Consider the following 14,805-nt stretch of genomic DNA (forward strand, 5'->3'; position numbering starts at 1 on the left):
CGCCGAGTGACGGCTAACCCTAACCCTAGGGTTAGGGTTAGGATCAGTGCTCGTTTACGATGTCACAAAAAAATCTTTCGTTACTACCATTTTAACCAAACTTTGGTATTGGACCGCATATTTTGATTTTATTATGATAATATAAGCCAATATCAGGCCTTTAAGGTATTTTCAGCGTTTTGAACTGATCGTCGTCGCGCAATAATTGATGTAATGAGTTTATGTTTTTACGCGCTGTGGATAAGGGTCTGTGACAGTCGCGTAACGACCCTCGATCCTATCGCGGACTGTCAGTTCGACGGAAGTAGTCCGTTTGACAACTGAGATAAATAAATGCACGGCAGCGCCGGTCGTAATCATTTTATATTTTTAGTGAGTTCATTGTTTTTATCCATTTTGTCACCCGTGCCTTTCAACTTCTTAAATTCGGATGATACAGTCACAATGTTGACAAAAGATGCTTTTTTAATGAGATTGAATAATAAGATTATGAAGACGAAGAAGTAATCAATCAATCACGTCATCGCGATTTTATTGCGACACTCAATGACTAATGAGTCAATTCGTTTAACTTGTTAGGCTCACACTTAGGGCTCGTATTTGAAGTTTGGGGGCTCGCTTAGAATAAATCGTCCACAGTATCCCTGATGCTTGTACCAGGTTATACCTGTTATACCAGGGAAACTGATATGATCTAAGCTACTCGAGCCCATGGTAAGGTTAAACTTTCAGTTTCGAACTCGAACGAAGTGGATATTTATTTTCTCAATGCAACGTTATTCCAGTTAGGCTGTTTTTCCAACATGTAGCCCTATAATAACATAGTTTAGGGTTTAGGGTAAGGGTTCAGAGGGATAGGTTTGCTGTTGTGTGTAGCTTTAACATTGCAGTCCGATTCACCGAGCCTCAGCGGTCTAAATGGGAGACGCTGCACTAGCAATTTGCTGGCTCTGGTTCGAATACTGCAGAGTATCTGTCTTTTAACTCGTGTAGCTCATGGCACATGTGTTGTTACGAGGCATAAATTAGCTATAACTGTAATAAAGCTGAATCGGTGAAATGGACTCCAAACACCAAAACAATCTCACGTTCTAATGAAATAAAATTTGATGTTATATTTTCTCGTCGACAGCCTTGCGTGAATGCCGACTAAATCAAATACTCAAATGGCGGAAGAAAACGGAGATGGAAAATATCGAGCTCTGATCCTCGATATAAGCAGAAAATTATCAAAAAAGAAAAAAGAATTTGATCAGTTGAAATTCTTGATGAATGATGATATAGATGCGTGTGACTGGGACGAGATCGATGGGAGATTCACTGAATTGTGTTTGCACCTTGAACAACAGAAATTAATCGGCGCAGACAACATGGAATATCTATCAACTAAACTGAAGGAAATAAAGAGATATGATTTGGCTGAACTGATAGAGATTTATTTCGATCCGACGAAGAAGAGCAGTCGTAGCAGCAGCAACGCCGGGGGTAAATAAATCAATTCTTTAACGAGTATCGCGTTTATTTAATCGCGACATTTAAATCAGTCGCAGGAAATAGAACTTGAACTATCTGATCTGATCTCAGTTGACTTGAGTTGTGAAATTATACGGATTTACCGTGTAGAAAACAACATATAATTTGAACAAAGCCAGTAGGGGGCGTCTATCGTGAAGTGTTGAGATTGAGATCAAATTTAACGGTTTCCATCTATGTCTCAAGTATTTGACCGTTTTAATTGATTGGATTCTTAGCAGATCGCGGAATAGTCAGGGAAAAAGCAAGTCAAATATAAAAGTGGCGCCCCCTGTTAAAATAGATCCCGATTAAGCTATTAGTAACTATTGATGGTTATTTTGTAGATGTAGGAGAATACAGCGAACAATTTGAAGAAGTCAGTTCAACAATGAATGAAGCGATCGGTTATACATCGACACCCGTTCCCGTAACCAACCATCCGAATCGCCAAAACGAAATCATCATCGGCGAAAAAACTCGAGAAGCAATCGAACACCTCGTTCTAGAATTAGGAACCGATTGGAAAGACCTCGGGCGACGACTTATCAGAAACTGTAAAGAAAGTCTGATCGATTCGATTATTGAGGAAAATCGTAAAACGAAAGATCGCATCAGAAGCATGTTACATTCATGGTTACAACAAGACGATCCTCCGCCGGAACAACAAGCTCAACTACTCGAAACAGCTCTTCGAAAATGTCGTTTAAATCGTCTCGCGTCACAAATAAGTAAAATCTTTTACTTAGAAACCGCGCTTTGAATTCATTTGCTTAAAATGGCTTTTATAAAATTTGTAGATGCAAAATTATCGGTAATCTGATATTCATTTCCCCGATACTTTTAGAAGTAAAAATTGACAATTGCATACAGTGTAAAAGTTGCATTAAGCTTGCATTTGGTCGTCAGATTACTTAGTTGTCTCTATTAGATCTATTTACTCGCAATTTACAATTCGAGTCATTAATTTGGATAAGTCAAACATTCGACCTAATCAAAGCAGAGACTTTGTAGTTTATGAACGACCCCTTGATGCATTATGAATTAAAGTGTCTCTTATGCTGAAATATATTTATGATTATTGAAATAATTTAATCGAATATTTTATCAAAGTACATTATATCATTTTCAAAGGCTGATCTATGATTTTCAAAGTGGGCATGCTCTGCTGGTGATCTCCTAGTAATCATTGAAAATTAATCTTATTTTCAATCATTCTGAAGACTGTTTTCAGGCACTTCTTCATCGTCTCATGTTTAAGATATACCTTGTACTCATGACGTGTAGCGTTGAAAAACTGAAAATATATGATAATGAAGAATATTTTTGGGGCCTCCGGAAGCACCCCCCACATCTTGTTTGGATTGAATGTGAAACATGCTCTTTTATGATATAAACCAGTTTAAACTGGGCATTTATTTTATGTGTACAATGCATTAAACCCTAGGTCATGTAGTTGCGCAGTTGTGACGTCCAAAGTGTTCTTAAATCTACAGTAGAATCCGCGTTAATTCGGATCATTTGGGATCAACAAAATTCATCCGGTTTACAGGAAATCCCGATTAAACGTCATTTTCTTGTATATTAATGAACAAATGGACTGCAAATATTGTCCGCATTAGGTCAAAATTAGGGTTTGACTGTAATTACTGGATTGGTTATAGATTAGAATATTGGTAAATTGTATGATCGATGAAATTTATATGAGCTTAGCCTGGTCTTACGTTGTGAGATTGGTTTATGTAGAAACATGGACTCTAAATCTAAGTTGTTAGTTTGGTTAAAACCAAAATCAGCTAAACTGAATACCAGACATAGCTACATGCTAGACTAGCTTATACTGTGCTGCTTACCCCTACCCATACCAGACATAGCTACATGCTAGACTAGCTTATACTGTGCTGCTTACCCCTACCACTGGGTTGAAACTGGTGCGTATATAAAGAAATGCAGTTGTCAATCTGCTGTCTGTATCCCACCTCCCTAATTCATTTTCATTTAGAAAAATATCTGGGGGTCCTATCTCACAGGTGTTGGCGACATCTGGGCAATGTCGAATGTCCGAGTGGTTGTGTGTACAGACAGCAGGTTGATAGCTGTGATGAGTGTTGGGTGAATTGATATCCCTTATGATGTAAAACTGTAATTATTACCTGTGAAATGATTCATTTGGTCAAAATGATGTTTCTAAAATCAGAGGCAGATCCAGGACTAGACATGTGGGGATTCCAAGGTTAAAATTAATTAGCAGTGTAGCAAGTGCCAAGCACTAGCCTTTTTTTCTATGATAAATAGAAGCCTCCAGATGCATTTTCCTGCATTGAGTGATGGAGGAGTTTACTACTGGTTTCTTCAGAATCATTTGGAATAGCAGTGTTAAAAGAAAACATTTTTCAAGACACTGTGGCCCCACCACCCCACTACCCCACCCTGGATCCACTCCCAAAAACAAGCAAGAAAGAAATTGGACTTCCAGTATTGTTCAAATGTGATAGGATTCTGTTATGCAGAATAAAAACGTTTTATAACTAATCTTATCTGTTGATAATAAAAATTATTTATGATGATCAGTAATATTTTTTTAAATCTTTGTCAACTGGAAATTTTAGTTCATAAGGTCAGGGGCCTGACAGGACTATTGTCAGATGATTATATATTACAGCTGCGTTCACACTAGGATTTCAGTATGGTACTAAGCGTTCACACTAGGAAATTATTGACTCTTTATAACAAGCCATTTGGACAGATTTTGGTCTTTTCATAATCTTAACTAAGACAAGTTCTTTCTGGGGGGCACATTCAAATTTTGAAGAGGACCACTCCACTCTTATCATCCTTAACGTGTGAGCCTATTGGTTTTACAGTTGGCAATATCGTATGCATGGAGTGGAGCAGCGTGAGCCAGTAGCTTCCAATGAGCGAAACCTATTCAGTCCAAATGATGCAAGCAAACAAATTAACTATGAATCAACTGCATACGTACTTTATTTACTTTCATAAATATTTAAATATCAAGAAAAGGCAAAAATATCTGAGTAGAATTACAAACATCGGTCACACAGTGATAGACATATTATGTAATTGTATCAACACTTATTCATTCACTATTTATGAGAAAACTGTTGACCCGCTTTATCCAGATTTTGGTCTAATTCTGACATTATTTGCAGCCCATTTGTTCATCAAGAAAATGACTTTTTACTCTGGATTTTCATTATTTTGTTGGTCCCAGATGATCTGAATTAAGCGGGTTCCTATGAAGCTGACTGCTATGATATTGTGTCTGGGGCCATTCAAGTTTTGCCTATATATACATAATGTACTAGAATTGTGTACAATCATCACACAAGCACGCAATGAACAATCCTTTCTCGAGTTTAACTATACAGTGATAAATATTGCAACAGAGAGCTGGCAGCAGCAGCAACGACGATCTGGTTTCTGGACACTGAGTTTTTCAAGAAGGTGCAGTAGAGATTTTGTGGCACGTACGTACAGTATTGGACACATTTCATTTACCTGAAAATTCAAATAAATTCTTTCCAGTCGCCATTTGTGAGTTTACGTCGGCTTAATTCATCATATCACATAACTGAAGTAGTGTAGATTTTTTGGTGACGATATTTGTATTTCCAATTCAATTTATTACGAGTCATTTATAAACATCGTCACAACTCACGCGATATTTTCACTAAATATCACGATGTGAGTTTTAATGAATAATCCAATAGGGTTAGTCTAGGGAACCAAGATCCAAATGACAAAAAGCAAAAAAAACAAAACAAACATACCCAATTTTAACCATTTCGGTAATTTTTTTGTAGCCCCGTCACTGGAACTGGTACTGACACTGGAGGAACCGGCTGAGGATTGTGGTTTATCAGTAGAACTCGATAGAGAACGTTTTGAAACTGATAAAGTTGAACATTCATGATGACCCGGCATACTGTCAATATACAAACAAATTACAATTTCTACTAAGCCTAGAAAACATTTAAAACTACATCTTAAAATTCATGCCTTCCATTGACAAATAATATCATCTATAAATCACATGGGGCCCCTAATCACTAAATGCATAAAGCAATTGGTAGACACTAATCTAGTGTCTATCAATTGCTTTATGCATTTGCATCTGCAGTATTATACATTATTAAAGCGGGGTTGGATCTAGAAAAATTCGAAGGGCCCATTTAAAGCATTTTCACTGGCTACTGGAAGGGTGCCAACCTCAGCGCAATGAGCAATTTGAAAATGTGCAATTTCTGAAAGAGCAACCTCAGTGGGCCACCTCAATGGGAAGGCAGGAGTCCGGACCCATGACAGCACTCCTAGATCAGCCAATGAATAATTAGCCGTTTGGCCAACCATGACAACAGGGATTTATAATGGTATCATATTTAAGCTGGAGGCACGGTATATCTGAGATAAAACCTAGTTTGAATTTCACGTTTAGACGAAGCGCATCGATTGTTTATTGTGATTAGGAACCTTTTTGAAGCAATATTTCCAGCTTGTTGTTGAGAAGTGATTGACTGTAACGCTGTATGAGACAGAAATGGACCGACTGAAAACAACAAAATATACATGTACAGTGTATGAATAATATCAACTATACAATTTCGTATTATTAGTTCTAGAAGGTAATACGCGTGCTTACCTTTATTTTCTGTTCCAAAATGGACAATAGATGCAGGGACAAGATCGGCCTGTGCGAAATAGAAAATATTACCAAATCAACTTCAGTCAAAAGGGGAGCATTCATGGAAACACACGTAACATTAATAGAGGTCTTCGACGCTTTATGCGGGAAATTCCCTTTCTTTTTTCTGGACCCCAGCCTTCTTAGATCTACCCCCAATCTAGATCTGTCCCTGGTCAAATCAAAAGCCACTCAGTGGGGACCCGTTTTTAATCGAACAGTAAGAAGCCTATTGTAGTCCGTTTTTGTATTCACCTCGACTAATGTTTCTGACTTATCTTTCAACAGACACCGCGGAGGAGTCGTATCTGAAACAATATAAAAATATATCAGATACTACAAAATAATTTATTATCACCTTCATGGAGAAGGTTATTCAGGAAGAGGTCTGAAGTAACCCTAGCACGAATAGAGTCCGGGTGGATATCAGTTACTTACAAAGATAAAAAGACATTTTCTTATCTTGTAAATTTTCCTTCACAAACTTTTCAACTGCGTAAACTACAAAACATATATATCCAGACATAACCATTTAACTCAGAGATAACTGTTTAACTCACAGAAATAACTCTTGAATTCATAGAAATAACCACAAGAGATAACTGTTTAACTCAGAGATAACTGTTTAATGCAGTGATAACTGTTTAACTCAGAGATAACTGTTTAATGCAGAGATAACTGTTTAACTCAGAGATAACTGTTTAATGCAGTGATAACTGTTTAACTCAGAGATAACTGTTTAATGCAGTGATAACTGTTTAATGCAGAGATAACTGTTTAATGCAGAGATAAGTCTGAAGTTTGTTGAAATATTTTTGTGACACAAATATGAAATATACATCGTACATCTAAGTCAGATATCACTCCAGGAATTTTCATAGTCCTAAATGGTCCGACTTGAGGTAAGTCTACATGTAAGTAATTTACCAAGTTGTAGGGAGGATATTTTCACTGATGTTTGGAGACTGTAATATTTACCAGATTCATGAGATCTAAACATGCCCTGTAAAACCATTCGATCAGGAAACTGTATTCGAATCACTGTTTTCTTATATCTCGACATTTTTGCCTCTTTCAGCGCCAGTTTCATTGATTTAGTCAATAACGGCTGCTCATTCTCTTCATTTCTATTTAACAAAACAGTTTGTTTTTTTTAAATGCAGTCGATTTCATCAAATGCAAGAAATATTCAAATAAAGAGGTTGAAAATAGATTCTATAAAAGGAGACAAAACAACTCACAATTTCGCTTTCAAATCTCTCATCATTATTCGTAAATCATCCTGAGTGACTTCGAAAAACTCATCTGGTAAATCATCGTTACAATCATCATCTAAAAAAAACAGATCACTTCAGCATGGAGGACGGGTGTGGCTAGTATATCAATCAATTGGAGGAGGGGTGTGGCTAGCATATCAATCAATTGGAGGAGGGGAGTGGCTAGTATATCAATCAATTGGAGAAGGGGAGTGGCTAACATATCAATCAATTGGAGGAGGGGTGTGGCTAGTATATCAATCAATTGGAGAAGGGGAGTGGCTAACATATCAATCAATTGGAGGAGGGGTGTGGCTAGCATATCAATCAATTGGAGGAGGGGAGTGGCTAGTATATCAATCAATTGGAGGAGGGGTGTGGCTAGTATATCAATCAATTGGAGAAGGGGAGTGGCTAACATATCAATCAATTGGAGGAGGGGTGTGGCTAGTATATCAATCAATTGGAGGAGGGGAGTGGCTAGTATATCAATCAATTGGAGGAGGGGAGTGGCTAGTATATCAATCAATTGGAGGAGGGGAGTGGCTAGTATATCAATCAATTGGAGAAGGGGAGTGGCTAACATATCAATCAATTGGAGGAGGGGTGTGGCTAGCATATCAATCAATTGGAGGAGGGGAGTGGCTAGTATATCAATCACATGGAGGAGGGGTGTGGCAAGTATATCAATCAATTGGAGGAGGGGTGTGGCTAGCATATCAATCAATTGGAGAAGGGGAGTGGCTAGTATATCAATCACATCGATGGTTCATTCGTGAAGTACTGAAATATGTTACGAGATCATCAGCAATGAAAACACACAGGCTAAGTTGTCTAGGAGGTCTGGGGTCCAACCCTGGGAAAATGTTGCAGAAATATTGTGGGGTGTCCACCTAGGCCCCAGCTCAGTGATAACTGACACTGAAATTGAATATGAAGTACTGTATTATAATTTCAGTAACTGAAGAGTGAAATTGAGCCGACAACTGTGGACTGGATCTGAATACAATATTTTCATGGTTTATTCACAGTATATTTACCAGTTTGACTGCGGTCAATCTGTTCATCTAATGAAAATACAATTGTTTCTCTATCACAGGGCTGCATATCACAATCTGACACACTATAAAACAATAACATTATCCTTAAAACATTTGTCTGCTACACCAAACTACCAGCAGTACCAGCAGTACCAGCACTACCCGCAGTAACAGCAGTACCAGCAGTACCCGCTGTACCAGCACTACCAGCGGTACCAGCAGACCAGCGGTACCAGCAGACCAGCAGTACCAGCAGTACCCGCAGTACCAGCAGTACCCGCAGTACCAGCACTACCAGCAGTACCAGCACTACCAGCACTACCAGCAGTACCAGCTGTACCAGCAGTACCCGCACTACCAGCAGTACCCGCAGTACCAGCAGTACCCGCAGTACCAGCAGTACCAGCAGTACCCGCAGTACCCGCACTACCAGCAGTAACATACAATCTACGTATGATCCTAGATTACAGATTTACCTGTTTTTATCATTGTAAAGCTCTTTTCCTTTTGTTGATTTCGGAAACTAAAATCCAGAGTAAAGATATTTAATGAGATATTCACATTTTCCATTAAGTGCACGCAGCAATCAGTTTCTCATCAGTATTTTTAAGTACGCACAAAATTTACAACACTCACTTTAAACGGAGCAACTTGAGGAGCTGGTTGAGGGGCGGATTGACTGCGTGAGGGTTGAATATGAGGTTTTATTTGCTGACACAAATCATTAACGATCTAAAATCAGAAACAGCAAGAAATAATTCAAGGGTTAGAGGTCAGGTGGAGGTCATTAGTTAAGTACTTATCAAAAATAAAACTGATTCATTTCCCTACCTGATGATATGACACCTTACTTACCTTTTGTTCCTCTGTCGATAGGATGACTGGTGCACCGGGTGTGAACACCTGCAGTCCTGGAATGTTGGCCAACTCTTCAAGAGCGGGATTTGTTTGACGTGAAACTGTGTTTGACTGTATTTGACTCGTAACTGATGCTGATGATAGATCGCTGCAGCTAGTATCCATGGGTTCAATAGAACGACTACTAGAATCTGTATCCATATTAGACACAGTACTAACTGTGCTAGTTTCATTGGTTGATGTACTAGTTCCACTGGTCGATGTATTAGTTCCACTGGTTGATGTACTAGTTTCATTGGTTGATGTACTAGTTCCACTGGGTGATGTATTAGTTCCACTGGTTGATGTACTTGTTTTAGTGGTTGATGAACTAGTTCCACTGGGTGATGTACTAGTTCCACTGGTCGATGTACTTGTTTTAGTGGTTGATGTACTAGTTCCACTGGTTGACGCTCTTGTGGTTGATAAGTCAGATTTACAAGTTTTAATCGCTGTTCTCTCGATGCGTTCCTGTTTACTCGCAATATCATCGAGTTTTTGAGAAATTTTAGCCAGAGTTTCGTCGTCGATAGTTCGATACATTAATCTGAAAAATACAATTACATGTATCACAAAAAGTTTATAAATTCAACAATGTATTTTTTCACAGTTTGATATGTTTTTTGATATCGACAAATAAAGAGATACCCGGTTTATGATTATATAATTGAACAATGTCTGGGGGTTAGGAAGCTTGAAATTCTATTGTGAAAATAGAAAGAATCTCATATCAATATCTTTCACAGTATCTGTTTTCATTGCTCTTACCACTCTATATATACAATATACAAGGTATTCACAAAGGACGGAAAATCGAAAACATTTTGCTTTAGGAATCAAAATTGCACAGTGTTTCACATCGAACATTTCACCTGTAATTTCAGTAGATACATATATGAGAAATGATAGCAGTTTGAAAGGCAGCTGCATGATGCGCGCGTTTGTGTGCAGTTTACTGTGCAGCTGTTCAGGTTGCAGACTTCATCCAGACTTAAATCAATGAATAATATCAGTACTATTGTCACTACTACAACTCGCTACGCGACGATACCAGCTTTCATCACAGCTTTTAGAAGTTTCTCTAGAAATGTGTATTGGTTTAACCAAAAAGTATGTGCATTGTTAGTATTTCCACTGGGAAGTGTGTTCAACATTCTGACAATAATTGTACTGATTAAATGTCGCAGATATCAGTCAGTTCGTTACACGTTTCCCTATCTCATATCTCTCGCGTTTGCAGAACTTATCGTCGTATTGTTCGAGCTGAGCCTATTTCCAAACAGGCTGAGATATGTACTGGTAGATTATAAATTGTATCCACATATATGTGAAGACACTTATATGACAGAAGCTAGACACAGCAAACTATGTTCATCATTGTACTATTATTACTATTATTTTGAATACCTGCCTAAAAAATGGATTCCAAAATGTTTGTTATTGACAATTCTCTACAAACAAGCGGTTTCTATATCACATTATATTGTTGTATCACTTGCTGTTGAGAGATTTGTTTCTATTCGTTTTCCATTCTTTCATATGAGATATTTTACCTATAGACGACGTGTAGTCATAGTATCAGTGGTCATCTTCATTTCATATATTATAAACATCTATTCAATGAGTGATCAAATACTAATCTATCAGTTTCATTTTCGTAAATATAATGAAACATTCACTGAATTCAGATGCACAGAGTTATATGTGTTATACCATCATCAAGTGGCGGCTGTAACAATGTTAACCATATTTTTTCAAGAGATATTTCCAGCCGTTGTAATCGTCATAGTATCAATTATAACTGGTTTATCGCGTACGAGGAAATCTATGATGTTGATCAGACAGGGAGCTGAACGGTTTAAATCATCAACCAGTAAAACACTTCTTGTTGTTATTTTAGTTTACATAATTTGTGTTTTACCAAACACAGTCGCTAAATTTATGCATAACTTAAACACTTTTCTCGACTATTCTCTCTGGAGGAACCATGGTATAATTCTAGTGCATTCTGGATCTCGTATTATTGGATATTTTTACCTTTTAAACTTGTGGCGAGGTTTAGAACATATATTCTATGGACTTCGGTACGTCTTGTTCTGCGCAAACTTTTTCATATACGTCACAACAATGAAAGTTTTTAGACAACAATTTAAGAAACTGTTCTATTTTAAGACTGGGTCTTGTCATTAAACCTAATACAGCAGCGGATGATCAAATGACTTCTTCACTAAATTCATTCATGACTTCCTTAAAATTAAAGGAGTTTCAAAGAATTTTCTCTAATTTAGTCGATTAAGCAGTGTTTGAAAAACCTCTTCATTCTAAAACACTTTAAATTCTAGAGCGATGAATTCTTGCTGAAAAACTTGCTTGCGAATGGTAAATTGTTGGTGAAAAACACCGTGGTTTTATGTTGTGTATCAATAATTACGGGTAACAGTGCCAGATCCATGAGGTCCATGGGGGTTCCATGGACACTTCAAGTAAAAATGTGGAAATCCCTTTAAGTTCTGTGCTTCCTGACTGAACAATGAACAAAATTATTATTGAACAACTGAAAAAATACCTAACTTTCATTCTGGTAATTACAGGTGTTTTACTAATTCAAGAAGATCTAAGAAATCAACATGCGAGTGAAAAACGAAATTACAACAAAGCTTAGAAAAAGGCCCTAAGTAAACACTGCCCTTTCCTGGATCCATCCCCGGGTAATCAATGTACATTACAAACCAAAGTACAAAAAACAACATTATTAACAAGTTACGTGTATTATTGGTATTTCGGAATTGTCACTGATCACAAATGAGTAAAATTTGAATTTGAATCCCACGTTTGATCTGTGTAAGTCAGACCTCCCCAATTCCTATAGAATCATCTAAATCAAATGATGTCGAAATAGCTGAAGTAAATATTAAGCATCAAACTCGGCTATCACTGTCGAGTCATTTCCATAGACATAAAAGGCTAAAATAGAATGATACCTTGTTCTCCTAATAAACCAGGTCAACTGCAATATTTGTAAAAAGTTCATTTCTGCCTGATCTGTCAAGGTAAGCTCGACTATTTAGTTAAAATAAAAGTAATGTACAGAGTAGATAGGCGACCGGCCGGGTCAACTTTAAAGCTCACCAGAAATGAGAAACAAGGTATTGATTTTTCTAGCCTTCTAAAACATGCTTCTCTCTCACCTGATAACAGCATTGCCACCAGTCAAACCAAGCTGTTTCAGACTTGTACGTTTCAAAGCATCTTCACCAATTACCTAAATAAATGCACAAAGTTTTAAATCAATACACCAAGTTTTAAATCAATACATCAAGTTTTAAATCAATACATCAAGTTTTAAATCAATACATCAAGTTTTAGATCAAATATAACACGATGAAGACTTGAGAGATTAAGAGAACATTACAAACCTCTTCTCTCATGTAAGTACAAACTGGATGCATCGACTGTGATTGACTGTAAATAATAATAATTCATATTCATAAAATTGATAAGAAAATGAAGTCAGTCTCAGTTGATACCACCGCGGGTATCAATTTACAGCTGGCCCATGCAAACCCCTCATCCTGGAAACCTGGAGCTGATCCAGGGGCTGACTTGATGTTCTTCAAAATTAGCTCCTCTGTGCAGGTGGATTCACTTATTACTTTTTGGAAATCTAAGTGCACTTTTAGGATGTGACAAATCCTTCAAAATTGGCCTCTGGGTCCCGCCCTACAGACTGTGTGTTGAGCAATTCCCTTGAGACATTTTTTAAGATTAACTACAAACACTGAGACATTGGTTCCATGCTGCATATTGATACCTGTGTATAGGGGAGTTAAATGATTGTATCTATTCTTACGATGCTGGTGCTGCTGCTGCTGCTGGTGCTGCTGCTGCTGGTAGTCTATGTTTATCATGATGATTCAGTATTGTCCACAGTGATGTTGATGGATTAAACCGATGCTGTAATCGTTCTCCAGACTCGAGCTGTAAACCGATAGTAACAGCCGTCTCGGATCTCGGCTTTGCTGATTTTACTAATTCTAACTTGGCATTATTCGTTATATTTGAGAATCGAAAGTGTAAAGTGACGTCTACGACGGTGCGACCGTGTCTGTAATTAATTCAACATTGCTAACTAATTCTGTTTTGTAAGTTAAAGAGTTCCATAGTAATTTCTACTCAAACTTACTTTAGTTCATATTCTTCCGAAGGTAGGAAACCTTGTTTTTTACAAACCTCCTCTAAAACCTACAAACAATATAAATATAGCCAAATACACGAATGTAGATTATGTTAAACCACTAATGGTGTTGTTATGTCTGTTACGGTGTAAATTGATCCTACCTGCAGTAATGTTGTATTAGGAGTAACTTTTACAGTTTGACGTCGACCGTTTGGACATAAAACCTGTACACTTGACATCATTAAACTTTAGCTGACTCCCTCCACTGAAAATTCGAAAAATTTGAACTTATTTTAGTGACTTTTACTTCTTTTCAGGGCATTTGAGGACTTCGTTATAAGTCATGGCAGCTGTGAAACTATGATACATAATACTAAATAATGTTTTAAAGCGAATGGACTCTTTCGCTTTCGACATTTTGTTGTGAGGACTGCGACTGGTGTGGGTGAAACCAATTTCAAGAGCTTACTAAGACCAACAATTTGATATCTAGCGACGATGCTAGGGCCAAAGTACCAAAATTCCGGAATTTAGAACGGGGGTCTGAAAAATTCTCCCCCAGAAGAAATTTTGCGTTTTTGCATCGCCGGAGATGCAGTATCACGATCGGCATCTTTCATCTGAAAATACGACGGCAGACATTCGTTGTGCTTCACATCCCTCGCTGCCTTCTTATGCCGCGCGCTATCCCGGTGACGAAGAATATCTTTTTTCCAATTCCAGCCACTACCGTATTTGACCTGGTCTTATTGACATCGGCGATCCTAAATTTCCGGATATTTCCGGAAAACTAGCATCTCTCTGATCTAGGCTTCTACCTCTACTAGGCTGACTGGGGGATGACCGTTTGATCAAATTTGTCATATTAGAAAAAGCACTTCAGCGTAGTATTTGAAGTTAAATAAAGTTATGAATTGAATTGGAAGTGTCCCGGCCTCTCTCATCTGCTGCTGGTTGAGTCGTGAGTGAGTTTTACTCGACTCATGTTTACTGCCAATAGTAGGCTAGGCCTACACAGACATGAATCGACAAAGCTTCCACTTGTCTTAATTAAAGGCAGTAAATCAAGAAAACGTACCCGAAAAACAAAAAAAATTCGTCGTAAATCGACCGAAGCGCCGCCTACTAGTGTATAGTAAACGTAAATAGCGGATACCGGACTAAGGTGTGGCACTGCTTCGGATTTAGTTTTCTTTCTTATTCTCAATCGATTTCTCATAT

The 14,805-nt window shown here is 37.7% G+C and overlaps 2 protein-coding genes across 4 annotated transcripts; one reads left to right on the forward strand and one right to left on the reverse strand.

Annotated features, from left to right (window-relative positions):
* Positions 1–288: 288 nt before the first annotated feature.
* LOC141904573 (uncharacterized) lies at positions 289–4,170 on the forward strand. 2 transcript variants are annotated; one of them, XM_074793184.1, is made up of 3 exons: positions 289–372; positions 1,133–1,485; positions 1,860–4,169. In XM_074793184.1, the coding sequence occupies exons 2-3, from the start codon at positions 1,143–1,145 to the stop codon at positions 2,273–2,275; spliced, it is 759 nt and encodes a 252-aa protein (XP_074649285.1). In that variant the 5' UTR covers positions 289–372; positions 1,133–1,142; the 3' UTR covers positions 2,276–4,169. The 2 variants fall into 2 exon arrangements, with proteins under 2 accessions (XP_074649285.1, XP_074649286.1); XM_074793185.1 differs by lacking the exon at positions 289–372 and adding an exon at positions 545–714 and having other exon boundaries at positions 1,860–4,170.
* A 318-nt stretch (positions 4,171–4,488) lies between these two features.
* Positions 4,489–14,704, reverse strand: LOC141903303 (tether containing UBX domain for GLUT4-like). 2 transcript variants are annotated; one of them, XM_074791403.1, is made up of 18 exons: positions 14,663–14,704; positions 13,746–13,849; positions 13,591–13,649; positions 13,258–13,512; positions 12,824–12,869; positions 12,596–12,669; positions 9,366–9,954; positions 9,147–9,242; positions 8,987–9,033; positions 8,511–8,593; positions 7,456–7,546; positions 7,193–7,341; positions 6,653–6,715; positions 6,470–6,522; positions 6,173–6,221; positions 6,004–6,079; positions 5,304–5,458; positions 4,489–5,031 (listed from the first exon to the last, which is right to left on the reverse strand). In XM_074791403.1, the coding sequence occupies exons 2-18, from the start codon at positions 13,824–13,826 to the stop codon at positions 5,024–5,026; spliced, it is 1,974 nt and encodes a 657-aa protein (XP_074647504.1). In that variant the 5' UTR covers positions 13,827–13,849; positions 14,663–14,704; the 3' UTR covers positions 4,489–5,023. The 2 variants fall into 2 exon arrangements, with proteins under 2 accessions (XP_074647504.1, XP_074647505.1); XM_074791404.1 differs by lacking the exon at positions 14,663–14,704 and having other exon boundaries at positions 13,746–13,868.
* Positions 14,705–14,805: the final 101 nt, after the last annotated feature.

The sequence above is a fragment of the Tubulanus polymorphus genome, chromosome 4, assembly GCF_964204645.1.
Source record: "Tubulanus polymorphus chromosome 4, tnTubPoly1.2, whole genome shotgun sequence".
Classification (NCBI taxonomy): Eukaryota; Metazoa; Nemertea; class Palaeonemertea; order Tubulaniformes; family Tubulanidae; genus Tubulanus; species Tubulanus polymorphus.